The following is a 21,580-nucleotide window of genomic DNA, read 5'->3' as shown; positions in this document are numbered from 1 at the left end:
CTATAATACTGCCCCTATGTACAAGAATATAACTACTATAATACTGCCCCCTATGTACAGGAATATAACTACTATAATACTGCCCCTATGTACAAGAATATAACTACTATAATACTGCTCTTATGTACAAGAATATAACTACTATAATACTGCCCCTATGTACAAGAATATAACTAGTATAATACTGCTCTTATGTACAAGAACATAACTACTATAATACTGCTCTTATGTACAAGAACATAACTACTATAATACTGTTCCTATGTACAAGAATATAACTACTATAACACTGCTCCTATGTACAAGAATATAACTACTATAATACTGCCCCTATGTACAAGAATATAACTACTATAATACTGCCCCTATGTACAAGAATATAACTAGTATAATACTGCTCTTATGTACAAGAATATAACTACTATAATACTGCCCCTATGTACAAGAATATAACTACTATAATACTGCTCCTATGTACAAGAATATAACTACTATAACACTGCTCCTATGTACAAGAATATAACTACTATAATACTGCCCCCTATGTACAGGAATATAACTACTATAATACTGCCCCTATGTACAAGAATATAACTACTATAATACTGCTCCTATGTACAAAAATATAACTACTATAATACTGCCCCCTATGTACAGAAATATAACTACTATAATACTGCCCCTATGTACAAGAATATAACTACTATAATACTGCCCCCTATGTACAGGAATATAACTACTATAATACTGCCCCTATGTACAAGAATATAACTACTATAATACTGCTCTTATGTACAAGAATATAACTACTATAATACTGCCCCTATGTACAAGAATATAACTAGTATAATACTGCTCTTATGTACAAGAATATAACAACTATAATACTGCCCCTATGTACAAGAATATAACTACTATAACACTGCTCCTATGTACAAGAATATAACTACTATAATACTGCCCCTATGTACAAGAATATAACTACTATAATACTGCCCCTATGTACAAGAATATAACTAGAATAATACTGCTCTTATGTACAAGAATATAACTACTATAATACTGCCCCTATGTACAAGAATATAACTACTATAATACTGCTCCTATGTACAAGAATATAACTACTATAACACTGCTCCTATGTACAAGAATAAAACTACTATAATACTGCCCCCTATGTACAGGAATATAACTACTATAATACTGCCTCTATGTACAAGAATATAACTACTATAATACTGCTCCTATGTACAAGAATATAACTACTATAATACTGCCCCTATGTACAAGAATATAACTACTATAATACTGCTCTTATGTACAAGAATATAACTACTATAATACTGCCCCTATGTACAAGAATATAACTACTATAATACTGCCCCTATGTACAAGAATATAACTACTATAACACTGCTCCTATGTACAAGAATATAGCTACTATAATACTGCCCCTTATGTACGGGAATATAACTACTATAATACTGCCCCCTATGTATAAGAATATAACTACTATAATACTGCCCCTATGTACAAGAATATAACTACTATAATACTGCCCATATATAAAAGAATATAACTACTATAATACTGCCCCTATGTACAAGAATATAACTACTATAATACTGCCCCTATGTACAAGAATATAACTACTATAATACTGCCCCCTATGTACAGGAATATAACTACTATAATACTGCCCCCTATGTATAAGAATATAGCTACTATAATACTGCCCATATATAAAAGAATATAACTACAATAATACTGCCCATATATAAAAGAATATAACTACTATAATACTGCCCCTATGTACAAGAATATAACTAGTATAATACTGCTCCTATGTACAAGAATATAACTACTATAATACTGCCCCTATATACAAGAATATAACTAAAATAATACTGCCCCTATGTACGAGAATATAGCTAGTATAATACTGCTCCTATGTACAAGAATATAACTACTATAATACTGCCCCTATGTACAAGAATATAAGTACTATAATACTGCTCCTATGTACAAGAATATAACTACTATAATACTACTCCTATGTACAAGAATATAACTACTATAATACTACTCCTATGTACAAGAATATAACTACTATAATACTGCTCCTATGTACAAGAATATAACTACTATAATACTACTCCTATGTACAAGAATATAACTACTATAATACTGCCCCTATGTGCAAGAATATAACTACTATAATACTGCCCCCTATGTACAAGAATATAACTACTATAATACTGCCCCTATGTGCAAGAATATAACTACTATAATGCTGCCCCCTATGTACAAGAATATAAGTACTATAATACTGCTCCTATGTACAAGAATATAACTACTATAATACTACTCCTATGTACAAGAATATAACTACTATAATACTGCCCCTATGTACAAGAATATAACTACTATAATACTGCCCCTGTGTACAAGAATATAACTACTATAATACTGCCTCCTATGTACAAGAATATAACTACTATAATACTGCCCCTATGTGCAAGAATATAGCTACTATAATACTGCCCCCTATGTACAAGAATATAACTACTATAATACTGCTCCTATGTACAAGAATATAACTACTATAATACTGCCCCTATGTGCAAGAATATAACTACTATAATACTGCCCCTATGTGCAAGAATATAACTACTATAATACTGCCCCCTATGTACAAGAATATAACTACTATAATACTGCTCCTATGTACAAGAATATAACTACTATAATACTGCCCCCTATGTGCAAGAATATAACTACTATAATACTGCTCCCTATGTACAAGAATATACAGTCATATGTTAAAGTTTGGGCACCACTATTAATGTTAACCTTTTTTCTTTATAACAATTTTGGTTTTTGCAACAGCTATTTCAGTTTCATATATCTAATAACTGATGGACTCAGTTATATTTCTGGATTCAAATGAGGTTTATTGTACTAACAGAAAATGTGCAATCTGCATTTAAAGAAAATTTGACCTGTGCAAAAGTATGGGCACCCTTATCATTTTCTTGATTTGAACACTCCTAACTACTTTTTACTGACTTCCTGAAGCACTAAATTGGTTTTGTAACCTCATTGAGCTTTGAACTTCATAGCCAGGTGTATCAAATCATGAGAAAAGGTATTTAAGGTGGTCACTTGCAAGTAGTTCTCCTATTTGATTCTCCTATGAAGAGTGGCATCATGGGCTCCTCAAAACAACTCTCAAATGATCTGAAAACAAAGATTATTCAACATAGCTTTTCAGGGGAAGGATACAAAAAGTTGTCTCAGAGATTTAACCTGTCAGTTTCCACTGTGAGGAACATAGTAAGTAAATGGAAGAACACAGGTACAGTTCTTGTTAAGCCCAGAAGTGGCAGGCCAAGAAAAATATCAGAAAGGCAGAGAAGAAGAATGGTGAGAACAGTCAAGGACAATCCACAGACCACCTCCAAAGACCGGCAGCATCATCTTGCTGCAGATGGTGTCACTGTGCATCGGTCAACAATACAGCGCACTTTGCACAAGGAGAAGCTGTATGGGAGAGTGATGCGAAAGAAGCCGTTTCTGCAAGCACGCCACAAACAGAGTCGCCTGAGGTATACAAAAGCACATTTGGACAAGCCAGTTACATTTTGGAAGAAGGTCCTGTGGACTGATGAAACAAAGATGGAGTTGTTTGGTCATACAAAAAGGCGTTATGCATGGAGGCTAAAAAACACAGCATTCCAAGAAAAACACTTGCTACCCACAGTAAAATTTGGTGGAGGTTCCATCATGCTTTGGGGCTATGTGGCCAATGCCGGCACCGGGAATCTTGTTAAAGTTGAGGGTCGCATGGATTCAACTCAGTATCAGCAGATTCTTGACAATAATGTGCAAGAATCAGTGACGAAGTTGAAGTTACGCAGGAGATGGATATTTCAGCAAGACAATGATCCAAAACACCGCTCCAAATCTACTCAGGCATTCATGCAGAGGAATAATTACAATGTTCTGGAATGGCCATCCCAGTCCCCAGACCTGAATATCATTGAACATCTGTGGGATGATTTGAAGCCGGCTGTCCATGCTGGGCGACCATCAAACTTAACTGAACTGGAATTGTTTTGTAAACAGGAATGGTCACAAATACCTTCATCCAGGATCCAGGAACTCATTAATAGCTACAGGAAGCGACTAGAGGCTGTTATTTTTGCAAAAGGAGGATCTACGAAATATTAATGTCACTTTTATGTTTAGGTGCCCATACTTTTGCACCGGTCAAATTTTGTTTCAATGCAGATTGCACATTTTCTGTTAGTACAATAAACCTCATTTGAATCCAGGAATATACTGTAACTGAGTCATCAGTTATTAGATATATGAAACTGAAAAAGCTGTTGCAAAAAACAAAATTGTTATCAAGAAGAAAGGTTAACATTAATAGGGGTGCCCAAACTTTAACATATGACTGTAACTACTATAATACTGCCCCCTATATACAATAATATAACTACTATAATACTACTCCTATGTACAAGAATATAACAACTATAATACTACTCCTATGTACAAGAATATAACCACTATAATACTGCCCCTATGTGCAAGAATATAACTACTATAATACTGCTCCCTATGTACAAGAATATAACTACTATAATACTGCCCCCTATGTACAAGAATATAACTACTATAATACTGCCCCCTATGTACAAGAATATAACTACTATAATACTGCCCCTATGTACAAGAATATAACTAGTATAATACTGCTCCTATGTACAAGAATATAACTACTATAACACTGCCCCTATGTACAAGAATATAACTACTATAATACTGCTCCTATGTACAAGAATATAACTACTATAATACTGCTCCCTATGTACAAGAATATAACTACTATAAAACTGCCCCCTATATACAAGAATATAACTACTATAATACTACTCCTATGTACAAGAATATAACCACTATAATACTGCTCCTATGTACAAGAATATAACTACTATAATACTGCCCCTATGTACAAGAATATAACTACTATAATACTGCCCCTATGTACAAGAATATAACTACTATAATACTGCCCCTATGTGCAAGAATATAACTACTATAATACTGCCCCCTATGTACAAGAATATAACTACTATAATACTGCCCCCTATGTACAAGAATATAACTACTATAATACTGCCCCTATGTACAAGAATATAACTAGTATAATACTGCTCCTATGTACAAGAATATAACTACTATAACACTGCCCCTATGTACAAGAATATAACTACTATAATACTGCTCCTATGTACAAGAATATAACTACTATAATACTGCTCCCTATGTACAAGAATATAACTACTATAAAACTGCCCCCTATATACAAGAATATAACTACTATAATACTGCTCCTATGTACAAGAATATAACTACTATAATACTACTCCTATGTACAAGAATATAACCACTATAATACTGCTCCTATGTACAAGAATATAACTACTATAATACTGCCCCTATGTACAAGAATATAACTACTATAATACTGCCCCTATGTACAAGAATATAACTACTATAATACTGCCCCTATGTGTAAGAATATAACTACTATAATACTGCTCCCTATGTACAAGAATATACAGTAAGTACTATAATACTGCCCCCTATGTACAAGAATATAACTACTATAATACTGCCCCCTATGTACAAGAATATAACTACTATAATACTGCCCCTATGTACAAGAATATAACTAGTATAATACTGCTCCTATGTACAAGAATATAACTACTATAACACTGCCCCTATGTACAAGAACATAACTACTATAATACTGCTCCTATGTACAAGAATATAACTACTATAATACTGCCCCTATGTACAAGAATATAACTACTATAATACTGCTCCTATGTACAAGAATATAACTACTATAATACTGCTCCTATGTGCAAGAATATAACTACTATAATACTGCTCCTATGTGCAAGAATATAACTACTATAATACTGCTCCTATGTACAAGAATATAACTACTATAATACTGCTCCTATGTACAAGAATATAACTACTATAATACTGCTCCTATGTGCAAGAATATAACTACTATAATACTGCTCCTATGTGCAAGAATATAACTACTATAATACTGCACCTATGTGCAAGAATATAACTACTATAATACTGCCCCTATGTACAAGAATATAACTACTATAATACTGCCCCCTATGTACAAGAATATAACTACTATAATACTGCTCCTATGTACAAGAATATAACTTCTATAATACTGCTCCTATGTACAAGAATATAACTACTATAATACTGCTCCTATGTACAAGAATATAACTACTATAATACTGCCCCTATGTACAAGAATATAACTACTATAATACTGCTCCTATGTACAAGAATATAACTACTATAATACTGCACTTATGGACAAGAATATAACTACTATAATACTGCTCCCTATGTGCAAGAATATAGCTACTATAATACTGTCCCCTATATACAAGAATATAACTACTATAATACTGCTGCTATGTACAGGAATATAACTACTATAATACTGCCCCCTATGTACAAGAATATAACTACTATAATACTGCTCCTATGTACAAGAATATAACTACTATAATACTGCTCCTATGTACAAGAATATAACTACTATAATACTGCCCCTATGTACAAGAATATAACTACTATAATACTGCTCCTATGTACAAGAATATAACTACTATAATACTGCTCCTACAGTATGTACAAGGTTCATTTTCATCACTCCGCTGTGATATTTGGTCATCATCATTTTCACTTTGACCATCAGCCTGCCTGTTCCAATTCTATGTAAATCCCTCTCCACATCCACCTGCCGCTGCGCCTTGTACAAATACTGCAGCATGTACAGTTGTGGCCAAAAGTATTGACACCTTCAATTCTGTCAGATAATACTCAGTTTCTTCCTGAAAATGATTGCAAACACAAATTCTTTGGTATTATTATCTTCATTTAATTTGTCTTAAATGAAAAAACACAAAAAGAATTGTCCTAAAGCCAAATTGGATATAATTCCACACCAAACATAAAAAAGAGGATGGACAAAAGTATTGGCACTGTTCGAAAAATCATGTGATGCTTCTCTAATTTGTGTAATTAACAGCACCTGTAACTTACCTGTGGCACCTAACAGGTGTTGGCAATAACTAAATCACACTTGCAGCCAGTTGACATGGATTAAAGTTGACTCAACCTCTGTCCTGTGTCCTTGTGTGTACCACATTGAGCATGGAGAAAAGAAAGAAGACCAAAGAACTGTCTGAGGACTTGAGAAACCAAATTGTGAGGAAGCATGAGCAATCTCAAGGCTACAAGTCCATCTCCAAAGACCAGAATGTTCCTGTGTCTACCGTGCGCAGTGTTATCAAGAAGTGTAAAGCCCATGGCACTGTGGCTAACCTCCCTAGATGTGGACGGAAAAGAAAAATTGACAAGAGATTTCAAAGCAAGATTGTGTGGATGTTGGATAAAGAACCTCGACTAACATCCAAACAAGTTCAAGCTGCCCTGCAGTCTGAGGGTACAACAGTGTCAACCCGTACTATCCGTCGGCGTCTGAATGAAAAGGGACTGTATGGTAGGAGACCCAGGAAGACCCCACTTCTTACCCCGAGACATAAAAAAGCCTGGTTGGAGTTTGCCAAAACTTACCTGAAAAAGCCTAAAACGTTTTGGAAGAATGTTCTCTGGTCAGATGAGACAAAAGTAGAGCTTTTTGGGCAGAGGCATCAACATAGAGTTTACAGGAGAAAAAAAGAGGCATTCAAAGAAAAGAACACGGTCCCTACAGTCAAACATGGCGGAGGTTCCCTGATGTTTTGGGGTTGCTTTGCTGCCTCTGGCACTGGACTGCTTGACCGTGTGCATGGCATTATGAAGTCTGAAGACTACCAACAAATTTTGCAGCATAATTTAGAGCCCAGTGTGAGAAAGCTGGGTCTCCCTCAGAGGTCATGGGTCTTCCAGCAGGACAATGACCCAAAACACACTTCAAAAAGCACTAGAAAATGGTTTGAGAGAAAGCACTGGAGACTTCTAAGGTGGCCAGCAATGAGTCCAGACCTGAATCCCATAGAACACCTGTGGAGAGATCTAAAAATGGCAGTTTGGAGAAGGCACCCTTCAAATATCAGGGACCTGGAGCAGTTTGCCAAAGAAGAACGGTCTAAAATTCCAGCAGAGCATTGTAAGAAACTCATTGATGGTTACCGGAAGCGGTTGGTCGCAGTTATTTTGGCTAAAGGTTGTGCAACCAAGTATTAGGCTGAGGGTGCCAATACTTTTGTCTGGCCCATTTTTGGAGTTTTGTGTGAAATGATCAATGTTTTACTTTTTGCTTCATTTTCTTTTGTGTTTTTTCATTTAAGACAAATTAAATAAAGATAATAATACCAAAGAATTTGTGTTTGCAATCATTTTCAGGAAGAAACTGAGTATTATCTGACAGAATTGCAGGGGTGTCAATACTTTTGGCCACAACTGTAACATAAACCTTGAGGATCCCCAACAGAGAGTGGACTGTGATGTGTCACAAACCAGCGTGCACTGCGGCAACTATTTTCTCTTTGCAGTGCTAGGAGGGCATGCCTTGTCCCATAAGCTCGATGGAAATTATCTGACACCTTCCTGTCCACAGACACCACCTTCCTCAAGCAGGTATATATGAGATGGAAATGTTGTGCAATTAAATTACGGATTCAACCGGCAGGTTGCATGCATAGTTGCTTATGATAATTCCGGATTGCAGTTTATCAAAGAATGACAAGGAGTAGAGGTAGAAGGCAATGATGATGGTGGTGATAATGATGAAATCAACTAGATACTGCCTAAAAATACTGCAACAGACTACAGTATAGTTGTGTGGTGCAAAAAGTAAAATGTGTGCAGCTGTGTTACTTTTTTATATATATATTTTCTATTTAAAGTTCTCCACCTTCCCTTAAAAAAAAAAGTAGGTCTCTACATGGAGCAACAAGTATTATTGTTGTAGCACCTACAATAGTTAAATGCAACTAGTAAAACACTTGCTAAACCTTACTTCTAATTTATACATTCATTTATTTATTTATTTTCTAATTCTTAACCATCCCCCATTTCAACAAAATGCAGTGTAAGTTATGTGACCCTAAAATTCTACCCTGCAAAATAGCTACATGTCGGTTCACGGCCAGAAATAAAAACGTGGCAACTAGAGTTGAGCGACTTTAGTCGGATCGGGTTTCATGAAACAAAATTCATTTCAGATGAAACTGGTCCGACTAGGGCAAAAAAGGTCGGAGTTTCGTCGGAAACCCGACCCCAATGCAAGTCAATAGGAAATAAAAGTCGGCATTGAGCGGATGACATTCATCCACTCAATGCTGACTTTTATTTCCCATTGACTTGCATTGGGGTCGGGTTTCCGACGAAACTCCGACCTTTTTTGGCCTAGTCGGACCAGTTTCATCTGAAATGAATTTTGTTTCATGAAACCCGATCCGACTAAAGTCGCTCAACTCTAGTGGCAACAACATGCAGTATGGCCTTGGGGTTTTTTTGTTGTATGGTTGATAAATTGGACAATAAAACAGGTACTGAAAAACTAAACTGTGACACTTTAAATTATTTTTTTTATTTAAAAAAACAAAAAAAAACACGACCACATGCCTTTACATAATCAGATGGGACAAGAAAAGCTAAGAAATTTCACGTCCCAAAAAACAATCATCTACAACAGGCTGCGGTATTCAGGTGGCCTGGGTATAATAGTGGACTATTACAACAACCAAGTGTCATGGTCCAGTCCGGAGTTTATTTTCTGCTGTCCTTTCTCTGGACTGGTCATGCGGGGGTTAATCTCCTCGGCCTCGTTCTGGAGCTAGCTGGGCTATTTCAGTCCATCGCAGCCTGCTGACCAGTGTTAGTGATAGCTCTAGCTTTAAGTTTAGAGCCTCTGACCTTTCTACCTTGGTGATCCTCCTGCCTTTGACTTGTATCCACGTGTATGATCCGGACTGATCTCTGACCCCGTCTCTTGGTATCCGTCTCTGCTGCTATGTTCTCTGTCTGGCTTTTGATTCCCCGGCTTGTACCCCGACCGTGTCTTCCGTCTCACGTTTTTGGACCTCGCGCTCATGTTTGGCTTTTTGACCCTCGGCTTGGTATTTTGACTACGTGTATTGCTGCTGCTTCTGGTACATCTTCTCCTGACCGTTTCTGACCAGGTTCGTCTGACCATTCTCTCATTACCTGTGGCACCTGTGTGGCTGCTCAGTGTTGCTACGCTTAGTGTGTAACCTCTCCTCCCTCACCAGCTCCCCCGTTGGAGGTTTCATTACACCAACTGTGCAAAAATGATTTTGTTTTATAAAGCGTGCAGTTCTTGAGGATGACAGTGTGTTTAAATTTCCGGATTAAAATATTTCTTTAGGGTGTAAAAAAAAAATAATTTCTGTGACACACAAGCCTTGGATTCAAGGTTTTGTTTTAGTTGCAAAAATAGCACTGAGGGGTTTAACACTGCCCCTCCTTGTTTGCAGTGTGTGAACAATAAAAAAGGCTATTAACCCCTTCCTGACATCCGACGTACTATCCCGTCCATGGGACCCGGGCCCCTATGCCCATGGACGGGATAGTACGTCTACCGAGATCAGCGGCGCCCACGTGGTGAGCGCCACTGATCGCGGCCGGGTGTCAGCTGATTATCACAGCTGACACCCGGCACAATGTGTCAGGGGTGGTCACGGACCGCCCCCGACACGTTAACCCCTTGCACACCGCGATCAAACATGATCGCGGTGTACCGGGGGTTAAAGGGAAGCATCGGCAGGGAGGGGGCTCCCTCCGTGCTTCCCTGAGCCCCCCACGGCAGCGTAATGTGCAGCGCTGCTGCGGGGGTCTCTTTCCCTACAGGTACCCGAATCCAAGATGGCGACGGGGGCCTGCAGGAAGCTGGCTTCCTCAGTGCCTGCAAAGCGCAGGCATGAGGAAGCCTTCTGCACTGCCTGTGACAGATCGCTGATCTGTCACAGTGATCTGTGATGTGACGGATCAGCGATCTGTCACAGGACAGTGATGTCCCACCTGGGACTATTTAATAAAGTTAAAAAAAATAAAAAAAAGTGTTAAAATAATTTAAAAAAATCGCCAAATAAATTAGAAAAAAAAAAATATTCCCCCAATAAATCCATTTTTTGGAAATAAAAAAAAAACAAAACAATAAAAGTACACATATTAGGTATCACCGCATTCGTAACGACCCACCCTATAAAACTGTCCCATTAGTTAACCCCTTTAGCGAACCCCTTAAAAATAAAAATAAAAAACGAAGCAAAAAATAATGATTTATTATCATACCGCCAAACAAAAAGTGTAATAACGCACGATCAAAAAGACGCATATAAATATCCATGGTACCGCTGAAAACGTCATCTTGTCCCGCAAAAAATGAGCCACCACACAGCATCATCAGCGAAAAAATAAAAAAGTTATAGCTCGCAGAATAAAGCGATGCAAAAATAATTATTTTTTATATAAAATAGTTTTCATTGCATAAAACCGACAAAACATAAAAAAAAGACCTAAATGAGGTATCGCTGTAACCGTACTGACCCGAAGAATAAAACCGCTTTATCAATTTTACCACACGCAGAATGGTGTAAACACACCCCCCCCAAAAGAAATTCATGAAACGCTGTTTTTTGTTCTTTCTGCGTCCCAAAAATCGGAATAAAAAGCGATCAAAAAATGTCACGTGCCCGAAAATGGTACCAATAAAAACGTCAACTCGTTCCGCAAAAAATAAGACCTCACATGACTCGGTGTGTCAAAATACGGAAAAATTATAGCTCTCAATATGTGGTGATGCAAAAACTATTTTTACAATAAAAAGCGTCTTTTAGCGTGCGACAGCTGCCAAATATAAAAACCGCCATAAATAGTAAATCAAACCCCCCGTTATCACCCCCTTAGTTAGGGAAAAATAATAAAATAAAAAAAATGTATTTATTTCCATTTTTCCATTAGGGCTAGGGTTAGGGTTAGGGCTAGGGTTAGGGTTAGGGCTGAGATTAGGGTTAGGGGTGTGTTGTGGTTCGGGTTGGAGTTAGAATTGGGGGTTTCCACTGTTTGGGCACATCAGGGGCTCTCCAAATGCAACATGGCGTCTGATCTCAATTCCAGCCAATTCTGTTGAGTTGAAAAAGTCAAATGGTGCTCCTTCCCTTCCAAGCTCTGCCAAGCGCCCAAACAGTGTTTTACCCCCACATGTAGGGTATCAGCCTACTCAGGACAAATTGCAAAACAATTTTTGGGGTCCAATTTCTCCTGTTACCCTTAGGAAAATAAAAAATTGGGGGCAAAAATATCATTTTTGTGGAAAAAAAATGATTTTTTTATTTTCACGTCCGAGCGTTATAAACTTCTGTGAAGCACTTGGGGGTTCAAAGTGCTCACCACACATCTAGATAAGTTCTGTGGGGGGTCTAGTGTCCAAAATGGGGTCAGTTGTGGGGAGTTTCAATAGTTTAGGTACATCAGGGGCTCTCCAAACGCACATGACACCCGCAGACCATTCCATCAAAGTCTGCATTCCAAAACGTCACTGCTTCCCTTCCGAGCCCTGACGTGTGTCCAGACAGTAGTTTTCTCCCACATATGGGGTGTCAGCGTACTCAGGACAAATTGGACAACAACTTTTGGGGTCCAATTTCTCCTGTTACCCTTGGGAAAATGAAAAAATTGGGGACTAATTGATCATGTATGTGGAAAAAATACGATTTTTTTATTTTCATGCCCGGGCACTATAAACTTCTGTGAAGCCCTTGGGGGTTCAAAATGCTCACCACACATCTAGATAAGTTCCTTAGGGGGTCTCGTTTCCAAAATGGGGTCATTTGTGGGGGTTTCCACTGTTTAGGTACATTAGGGGCTCTCCAAAGGCAACATGACACCCGCAGACCATTCCATCAAAGTCTGCATTCCAAAACGTCACTACTTCCCTTCCGAGCCCCGAGGTGTGCCCATACAGTAGTTTTCTCCCACATATGGGGTATCAGCATACTCAGGACAAATTGGACAACAACTTTTGGGGTCCAATTTCTCCTGCTACCCTTGGGAAAATAAAAAAATGGTGACTAAAAGATCATGTTTGTGGAAAAAATACTAATTTTTTATTTTCACGCCCGGGCGTTATAAACTTCTGTGAAGCACTGGGGGGTTCAAAGTGCTCACCACACATCTAGATAAGTTCCTTGGGGGGTCTAGTTTACAAAATGGTGTCATTTGTGGGGGGGTTCCACTGTTTAGGTACATCAGGGGTTTTCCAATCGCGACATAGTGTCGGATCTCAATTCCAGCCAAAAACGTCAAATGGCGCTGCTTCCCTTCCAAGCTCTGCCATGCGCCCAAATAGTGGTTTACCCCCACATGTGGGGTATCAGCGTACTCAGGACAAATTGCACAATAACTTTTAGGGTCCTGTTACCCTTGGAAAAATAAGAATTGAGGGTGAAAAGATCATTTTTGTGGAAAAAATATGATTTTTTAATTGTACGGCTGTATGTTATAAACTTCTGTGAAGCCCTTGGGGGTTCAAAGTTCTCACCACACATCTAGATAAGTTCCTTAGGGGGTCTAGTTTCCAAAATGGTGTCATTTGTGGGGGGTTTCCACTGTTTTAGTACATCAGGGGTTTTCCAATCGCGACATGATGTCCGATCTCAATTCCAGCCAAAAACGTCAAATGGCGCTGCTTCCCTTCCGAGCTCTGCCATGCGCCCAAATAGTGGTTTACCCCCACATGTGGGGTATCAGCGTACTCAGGACAAATTGCACAATAACTTTTAGGGTCCTGTTACTGTTGGGAAAATAAAAATTGGAGTGAAAAGATCATTTTTGTGGAAAAAATATGATTTTTTAATTGTACCGCTGTACGTTATAAACTTCTGTAAAGCCCTTGTGGGTTCAAAGTTCTCACCACATATCTAGATAAGTTCCTTGGGGGGTCTAGTTTCCAAAATGGGGTCACATGTAGGGGGTTTCCACTGTTTAGGTACATCAGGGACTCTCCAAACATGACATGGCGTCCAATCTGAATTCCAGCCAATTTTGCATTGAAAAAGTCAAACGGTGCTCCTTCCATTCTGAGCTCTGCCATGCGCCGAAACAGTCGTTCCTCCCTACATATCAGGTATCAGCGTACTCAGGACAAATTGCACAATAACTTTTGCAGTCCAATTTCTCCTATTACCCTTGGTAAAATAAAAAAAAAATTGAACCTGAAGTATTTTTTTTATGAAAAAAAGTTAGATGTTCATTTTTTTCAAATATTCAAAAAAATTCCTGTGACGCACCTAAAGGGTTAATAAACTTCTTGAATGTGGTTTTGAGCACCTTAAGGGGTGCAGTTTTTAGAATGGTGTCACTTTTGGGTATTTTCTATCATATAGACCCCTCAAAGTGACTTCAAATGTGATGTGGTCCTAAAAATAAAATGGTGTTGTAAAAATGAGAAATCGCTGGTCAACTTTTAACCCTTATAACTTCCTAACAAAAAAAATTTTGCTTCCAAAATTGTGCTGATGTAAAGTAAACATGTGGGAAATGTTAGTTATCAAGTTTTTTGTGTGCCGTATCTCTGTGATTTAAGGGCATAAAAATTCAAAGTTGGAAAATTGCGAAATGTTCAAAATTTTCGCCAAATTTCCGTTTTTCTCACAAATAAACGCAAGTTATTTGAATGAAATTTTACCACTAACATGAAGTACAATATGTCACGAGAAAACAATGTCAGAATCACCGGGATCCATGGAAGCGTTCCAGAGTTATGGCCTCATAAAGGGACAGTGGTCAGAATTGTAAAAATTGGCCCGGTCATGAACGTGCAAACCACCCTTGGGGGTGAAGGGGTTAAGGAGCTTTTACTGCAGTTTGGCTGGAGTCACACTAACCTGCGCAAAATACGGTCAGTATTTTACATGCGTAATACGGATGACAGACCCCTAAACAGTGCTCCGTATGTCATCCGTAATCAAGGTGTGGTCGCGTATTTTGCGCATGTCAGCATCCGTATGTAATCCGTATGGCATCCGTATGGTGAGATTTTCTCGCAGGCTTGCAAAATGGACATATAATGGAGCCCTATGACAGTTTTAATAAAGAAATGAAAGAATAGATATAGACACATAGAATGCATATAATATATATATAATGTGTATTCTATGTGTATATATCTATTCTTTCATTTCTTTATTAAAACTGTCAGTGTGAGTTTACTGTATCGCGCACTGAATTGCCGGCTTTGCTAAAAGACACCGGGTGCGTATTTCTCGCAGGTCACATGTGTGCTCCGTGTGTAATCCGTATTTTTTGCGCACCCATAGACTTGCATTGGCGTATTACGGGCGTAGTACGCTGACAATCGCAGCATGCTGCGAGTGGCACGGAGCGTAGGATACTGAGGAGAAATATATGGCTGGTGCGAGGGACCCCATAGAGAATCATTGGTCCGTGTCTAATGCGTGCTTTTTGCGCCTCTCACGCACCCGTATTCCTCGCCAGTGTGACCCCGGCCTCAATCTCAGACCCACTGAGTGACTGCACAGCTACAGCGCTTCCCTATATGACACTTGAATCTTTGGATTATATTATTAAACTGAGACTATCACTGGCATTTTTATTCTGCAGTAGTGACCCATGATCACATTAGGTATTTTTCTGTCCCAAACTGCACGCCGACCTCCTATCCCTACAATGCAGAAGCATAAAATGGTGCTCCATGTCCGGCCCCCTATCTTATACTGGCTGACAGTCCCCCAAAATTGGCTGCGCTAGACCATGTAATGTCAGAGCTGCAAGGCATGTAGGGAAGTCCGTGTGTCCAGCAGATAGCGGTATGTGAATTTTTTTTGTCCCGATTCTTGCAAATCAAATCGAAGAGATTTTGAACTTGCGGCGACCGGCAATTTTCATAAAATTCGACTCAAATTTTTTTGCTACTTCTGTCGTACATGGAAATGCATTGTGGGTAATTATTATTATCAAATGATTAATATTTTCAGATATTATTTGGCTGATTCCATGATTTCTACAGGAATGTTGCCTCTGCTACTTCGCTGTTCATGGGGATGCGTGAAAGCCTCCAACTGATGAACTCACAGGCAAATATTAATGCTGTAGGGCATGAAGTATGCGCATAAACAATAACCCTTACCTTCTCTCTGAAGAACAGTGCGGTGACAATGATTGCATAGAAAAACAAGATTCCATCCAAAAGGTAACAGTATTTAGGATCTGTCAGACCAAAGAATTGTGCATCTGTAAAAAAAAAAAAAAAAATATAGCAGACTTGTGAAAAAATAGGTTAGGATTTAATTATCAACACGTAGAAAAAAATATAACTACTAAATTATAGAGCTCAACATTATGCACAGGAAAATATCTGTACAAGAATATAACTACAATAATACTGCCCCCTATATACAAGAATATAACTACTATAATACTGCTCCTATGTACAAGAATATAACTACTATAATACTGCCCCCTATATACAAGAATATAACTACTATAATACTGCTCCTATGTACAAGAATATAACTACTATAATACTGCCCCCTATATACAAGAATATAACTACTATAATACTGCCCCCATGTACAAGAATATAACTACTATAATACTGCCCCTATGTACAAGAATATAACTACTATAATACTGCCCCTATGTACAAGAATATAACTACTATAATACTGCCCCTATGTACAAGAATATAACTACTATAATACTGCCCCTATGTACAAGAATATAACTACTATAATACTGCTCCTATGTACAAGAATATAACTACTATAATACTGCCCCTATGTACAAGAATATAACTACTATAATACTGCCCCTATGTACAAGAATATAACTACTATAATACTGCTCCTATGTACAAGAATATAACTACTATAATACTGCCCCTATATACAATAATATAACTACTATAATACTGCTCCTATGTACAAGAATATAACTACTATAATACTGCCCCTATGTACAAGAATATAACTACTATAATACTGCCCCTATATACAATAATATAACTACTATAATACTGCTCCTATGTACAAGAATATAACTACTATAATACTGCCCCTATATACAATAATATAACTACTATAATACTGCTCCTATGTACAAGAATATAACTACTATAATACTGTTCCTATATACAAGAATATAACTACTATAATACTGCCCCTATGTACAAGAATATAACTACTATAATACTGCTCCTATGTACAAGAATATAACTACTATAATACTGCTCCTATGTACAAGAATATAACTACTATAATACTGCCCCTATGTACAAGAATATAACTACTATAATACTGCTCCTATGTACAAGAATATAACTACTATAATACTGCCCCTATATACAAGAATATAACTACTATAATACTGCCCCTATGTGCAAGAATATAACTACTATAATACTGCCCCTATATACAAGAGTATAACTACTATAATACTGTCACTATGTAAAATAGATACCATATATACTCGTGTATAAGCCGAGTTTTTCAGCACATTTTTTGTGCTGAACACACCCTCCTCGGTTTATACATGAGTCATTGTCCCAGAAGCTGTCTGGGAAGGGGGAGCGGCGGTGCAGCGGGTCACAGGAGGCAGGAGTTGGTGGCTGCAGCTGTAACTGTGCTCGCTGCTAAAGAGAAATGAATATTCACTGCACTGGTAATGAATATTCATTTCTGTCATGGCGCGCTCTTTTACAGTTACAGCCGCAGCCACCGGCTTCCAGCAGCGGTAAAAAACAATAAAACTCCTACTTACCTTCCCTGCGCGCCCTCGCAGCATCTTGTTCCAGAGCCAGCAGCTCCTGCGGCCTTTAATACTATGCTATATCCATATACAAAAAAATACTACTTTGTAATCAAAAGAAAAGTTCCTCAATGCTTCTCCATATCATTATCATTATGCTTTAGATAATAGGACTGGGACACTGACAGGTGTCCCACATTCAGCAGTGCCATTTGTGCGCTATAGTGGGTATTGTGGTTTCTCTAGGATACACTTTCTTTTGTCAGTTTGCTAAATTCTCAGAATTGAGATTTAACCCTGAAGCCTGGACTGCACGCACGGCGAGGGGTTTGTACTTTCTGGCCTCTCGCTCTGTCCTGGGCACTAGTTCCTTGTAGTTATCTGCTTTGGCTTTGCAGTTCTGCGACGAGTTCCTCTACAGTCCCTCAAGATCAGATTGTTCTCTTTTATTATACTTTTATCTACTGGATATTATTCTTTTTTTTTTTTTTTTTTTAAACCACAGACTTGGGATTCCTACTGATTACATGTCAAGAAAACACTGTCTACAGAAAGACTAGGCTCAAGCGTCCTCGCTCCGGCCTCGGTTCTGTTCGTATTTGTCATTTGTGCTTCAAAAAAAAAAAAAATAATAATAATAATGAAAAAAAATATTTTGAAGATTTTGTAAGGAAAAAAAAAATTAAAAACAATAGCAAACTTTTTATGTATTATTATGTGACAGGAGTTTACAGGCATTTAGGCTTTTTTTTTTCTCTATATCTTTTTGTTTCACACATTTATATTTATTTTTTTAATAAAAATGATTTAAAAAAATAAACAAAAATGCTAAAAAAAAAATCAAATTTCCACCTCGAAAATAGATATGTTTTAAAAAACCAAACTTGGAGAAAATTAACGTTCTTACAAAGTTGTATTCATAACTACGGCTACGTATATTTAGATTTTGACCCTTTTTATATATATATATATATATATATATATATATATTTATTTATTTTTTTTAAGTGAGACACCCGTGGGCATGCGTTGAGTCTAGGATGTCCAGATCTGTCCATAGACAGGAGTGATGCTGCTTCAGAGAGAAAACAGCAATATTTTTCTTATCATCTACAAATACTTAGGGCTCATACTCACATGCGAGAAACTCGGACGAGTCACGCACGTGAATACCCGGCACTGCCGCCGACACTTGGACAGGAGCGCTCACCTGCATAGGATTACGTGCAGCCGCACGCTCCGCTCCCGATTGCCGGGTATTGACGTGCGTGACTCGTCCGAGTTTCTCGCATGTGAGTATGAGCCCTAAGGGATAGTTTTGAGGGTTTTTTTTTTCCCGTGGACACCCTATCTATGACATTGACGGCCCCTTGAAATTTAAAAAAAAAAGTAAAAAAAGATGATTTAATCCCCATCCTCACCCAAAATGATTAATAATTTATATTAATAAATTATGTTAATATTCAAATGGAAAACAAAAAAAAACTTTCTATAGTATGCCGTGACGACAGAAGAAAAAAAAAAACTAATGTGTTGTGCTCGATGTGGTTACCAAGTGTAGATCAGCATCTGTGCTCCTCTACGTCGAGGTTTCCTGTGCCTCTCAACAGGGCTGGGAACTTATCTACCTGCCATCTGCTCACAATAAGTTCTCACTTGTGGCTCAATATATGTGTCGAAGAGTGCGTAAGCCCGATGGAGGGCCCTCAGTAAAATCATTAGTATCAAAGAAACAAAAAAAGTTGTGATTCTCCATCCGAAATCCAAAGAACTGAACATTAAAAGGGAATTTTTTATTATTGATGGATGTTTATTTAGGTAATTTTTTTTAATTTTTATTTTATGATGACAGCTATACTATTCCAAAAAAATGTGACTTTTCGAAGGTAGAGAATTGTAAAAGATAATATATCTGTGCAGAAGGTTTATTCTATCGAGTCAGGTTTTATTAAAAAAAAAAAAATGACATTAAATATAAATTAACACTGACGCTTTTGTATTTTCTTTCTATGAATTAAAAGTTGAAGAATATTTGTAAAATTAGTAAATTAATAAAATGATTTAAAAAAATGAAATATTTGACGTAAATAAGTAAAATATAAATAAAGGGGTATATTCTCATATCGGGCCAAGAAAATAAATTAATTGCCCTCGTCTTTATTATTTCCGATTGTTCTAAAAGTTTTGGAAAGTTTTTGAAAATATACATATGATGAAAGAGAAAGTTTACAGGCTGATATATAAATATTATATAATTATATTTTATTACAATATACCATATACTGTATGTCTCGTGTGTGTGTATATATATATATATATATATATATATATATATATATATGTATATACATACACAGTACAGACCAAAAGTTTGGACACGCCTTCTCATTCAAAGAGTTTTCTTTATTTTCATGACTACCTCTTGAAGCTCATCAAGAGAATGCCAAGAGTGTGCAAAGCAGTAATCAAAGCAAAAGGTGGCTACTGTGAAGAACCTAGAATATAAGACATATTTTCAGTTGTTTCACACTTTTTTGTTAATTATATAATTCATAGTTTTGATGCCTTCAGAGTGAATCTACAATTTTCATAGTCATGAAAATAAAGAAAACTCTTTGAATGAGGTGTGTCCAAACTTTTGGTCTGTACTGTGTGTGTATATCTATATTTAATGTATATTATATTAGATTTTATCATAAATATTATAGTACCAAAATATAAAAAATATATCTGTACAATAGTTCTACCATATCTGTCTCACATTAAAGAAAAAGTATATAAATTTACACTGATGTTTTTGTACTCCTTATATTCTGTTTTGTTTGTTTTTTTAATTAAATAAAATGGAAAAATATTTCTAAAATTATAATTTTATGAATATTGAAAAATAAATATTTTTCAACTTAAGTTAAACAGAAAAAGAAAAAGCTTTCCAAACTTTGTAGAAATCAATTAATAAAAGGGATCAAAATAAATATAAAATATAAATATTTTTTCAAATTAAGTTCAGTTAATACTGGAAAGAAAAAAGGAATTTTTTTCTCAAATTGGGTCAGAAAATAAAAAAATAAATAAAAATGATATCATCTCAGATATTCAATGTATATCCTATTTCTAAAAAGGGACTATCGGAAATGTAGTTTTGAATTTTTTTATTATTCTTTTAACTGTATTTATAACATTTCCTGTTTTATGTTTCCTTTTTTTTTAAAAAAAAAAAAAAAGCTATTTCATAAGAGAAGGTTACAAACTGTATCAGATTTCTCAGTATATTTTCTGAAAAATATTAGAATAAATACATGTGTTCAATATTATGGGGTTAGCAATTTGTGTGTGATACTATTTGCTGAGTATCTAAGCTTTTAGTGTGTGATGCTCTCAGCATGTGTGATACTTTCTGCTGCCCCCATGTATCTCAGCCTATCATGTGTGATACTTTCTGCTGACCCCGTGTATCTCAGCCTATCATGTGTGATACTTTCTGCTGGCCCCGTGTATCTCAGCCTATCCTGTGTGATACTTTCTGCTGGCCCCGTGTATCTCAGCCTATCCTGTGTGATACTTTCTGCTGCCCCGTGTATCTCAGCCTATCCTGTGTGATACTTTCTGCTGGCCCCGTGTATCTCAGCCTATCCTGTGTGATACTTTCTGCTGGCCCCGTGTATCTCAGCCTATCCTGTGTGATACTTTCTGCTGCCCCGTGTATCTCAGCCTATCC

The 21,580-nt window shown here is 37.0% G+C and overlaps 1 protein-coding gene across 1 annotated transcript in view; it reads right to left on the bottom strand.

Annotated features, from left to right (window-relative positions):
- The window catches only part of CD247 (CD247 molecule), a 136,698-nt gene that overhangs the window by 14,657 nt on the left and 100,461 nt on the right, over positions 1–21,580 (bottom strand). The window contains exon 2 of the mRNA XM_073577115.1: positions 16,244–16,347. Coding sequence (XP_073433216.1) covers positions 16,244–16,347 — 104 coding nt within the window. The remainder of the gene's footprint in view (positions 1–16,243; positions 16,348–21,580) is intronic.

The sequence above is a fragment of the Dendrobates tinctorius genome, unplaced genomic scaffold (assembly GCF_039654945.1).
Source record: "Dendrobates tinctorius isolate UK_male_01 unplaced genomic scaffold, ASM3965494v1 ptg000054l, whole genome shotgun sequence".
Taxonomy (NCBI): Eukaryota; Metazoa; Chordata; class Amphibia; order Anura; family Dendrobatidae; genus Dendrobates; species Dendrobates tinctorius.
This window is presented reverse-complemented; position numbering and strand designations above follow the sequence as displayed.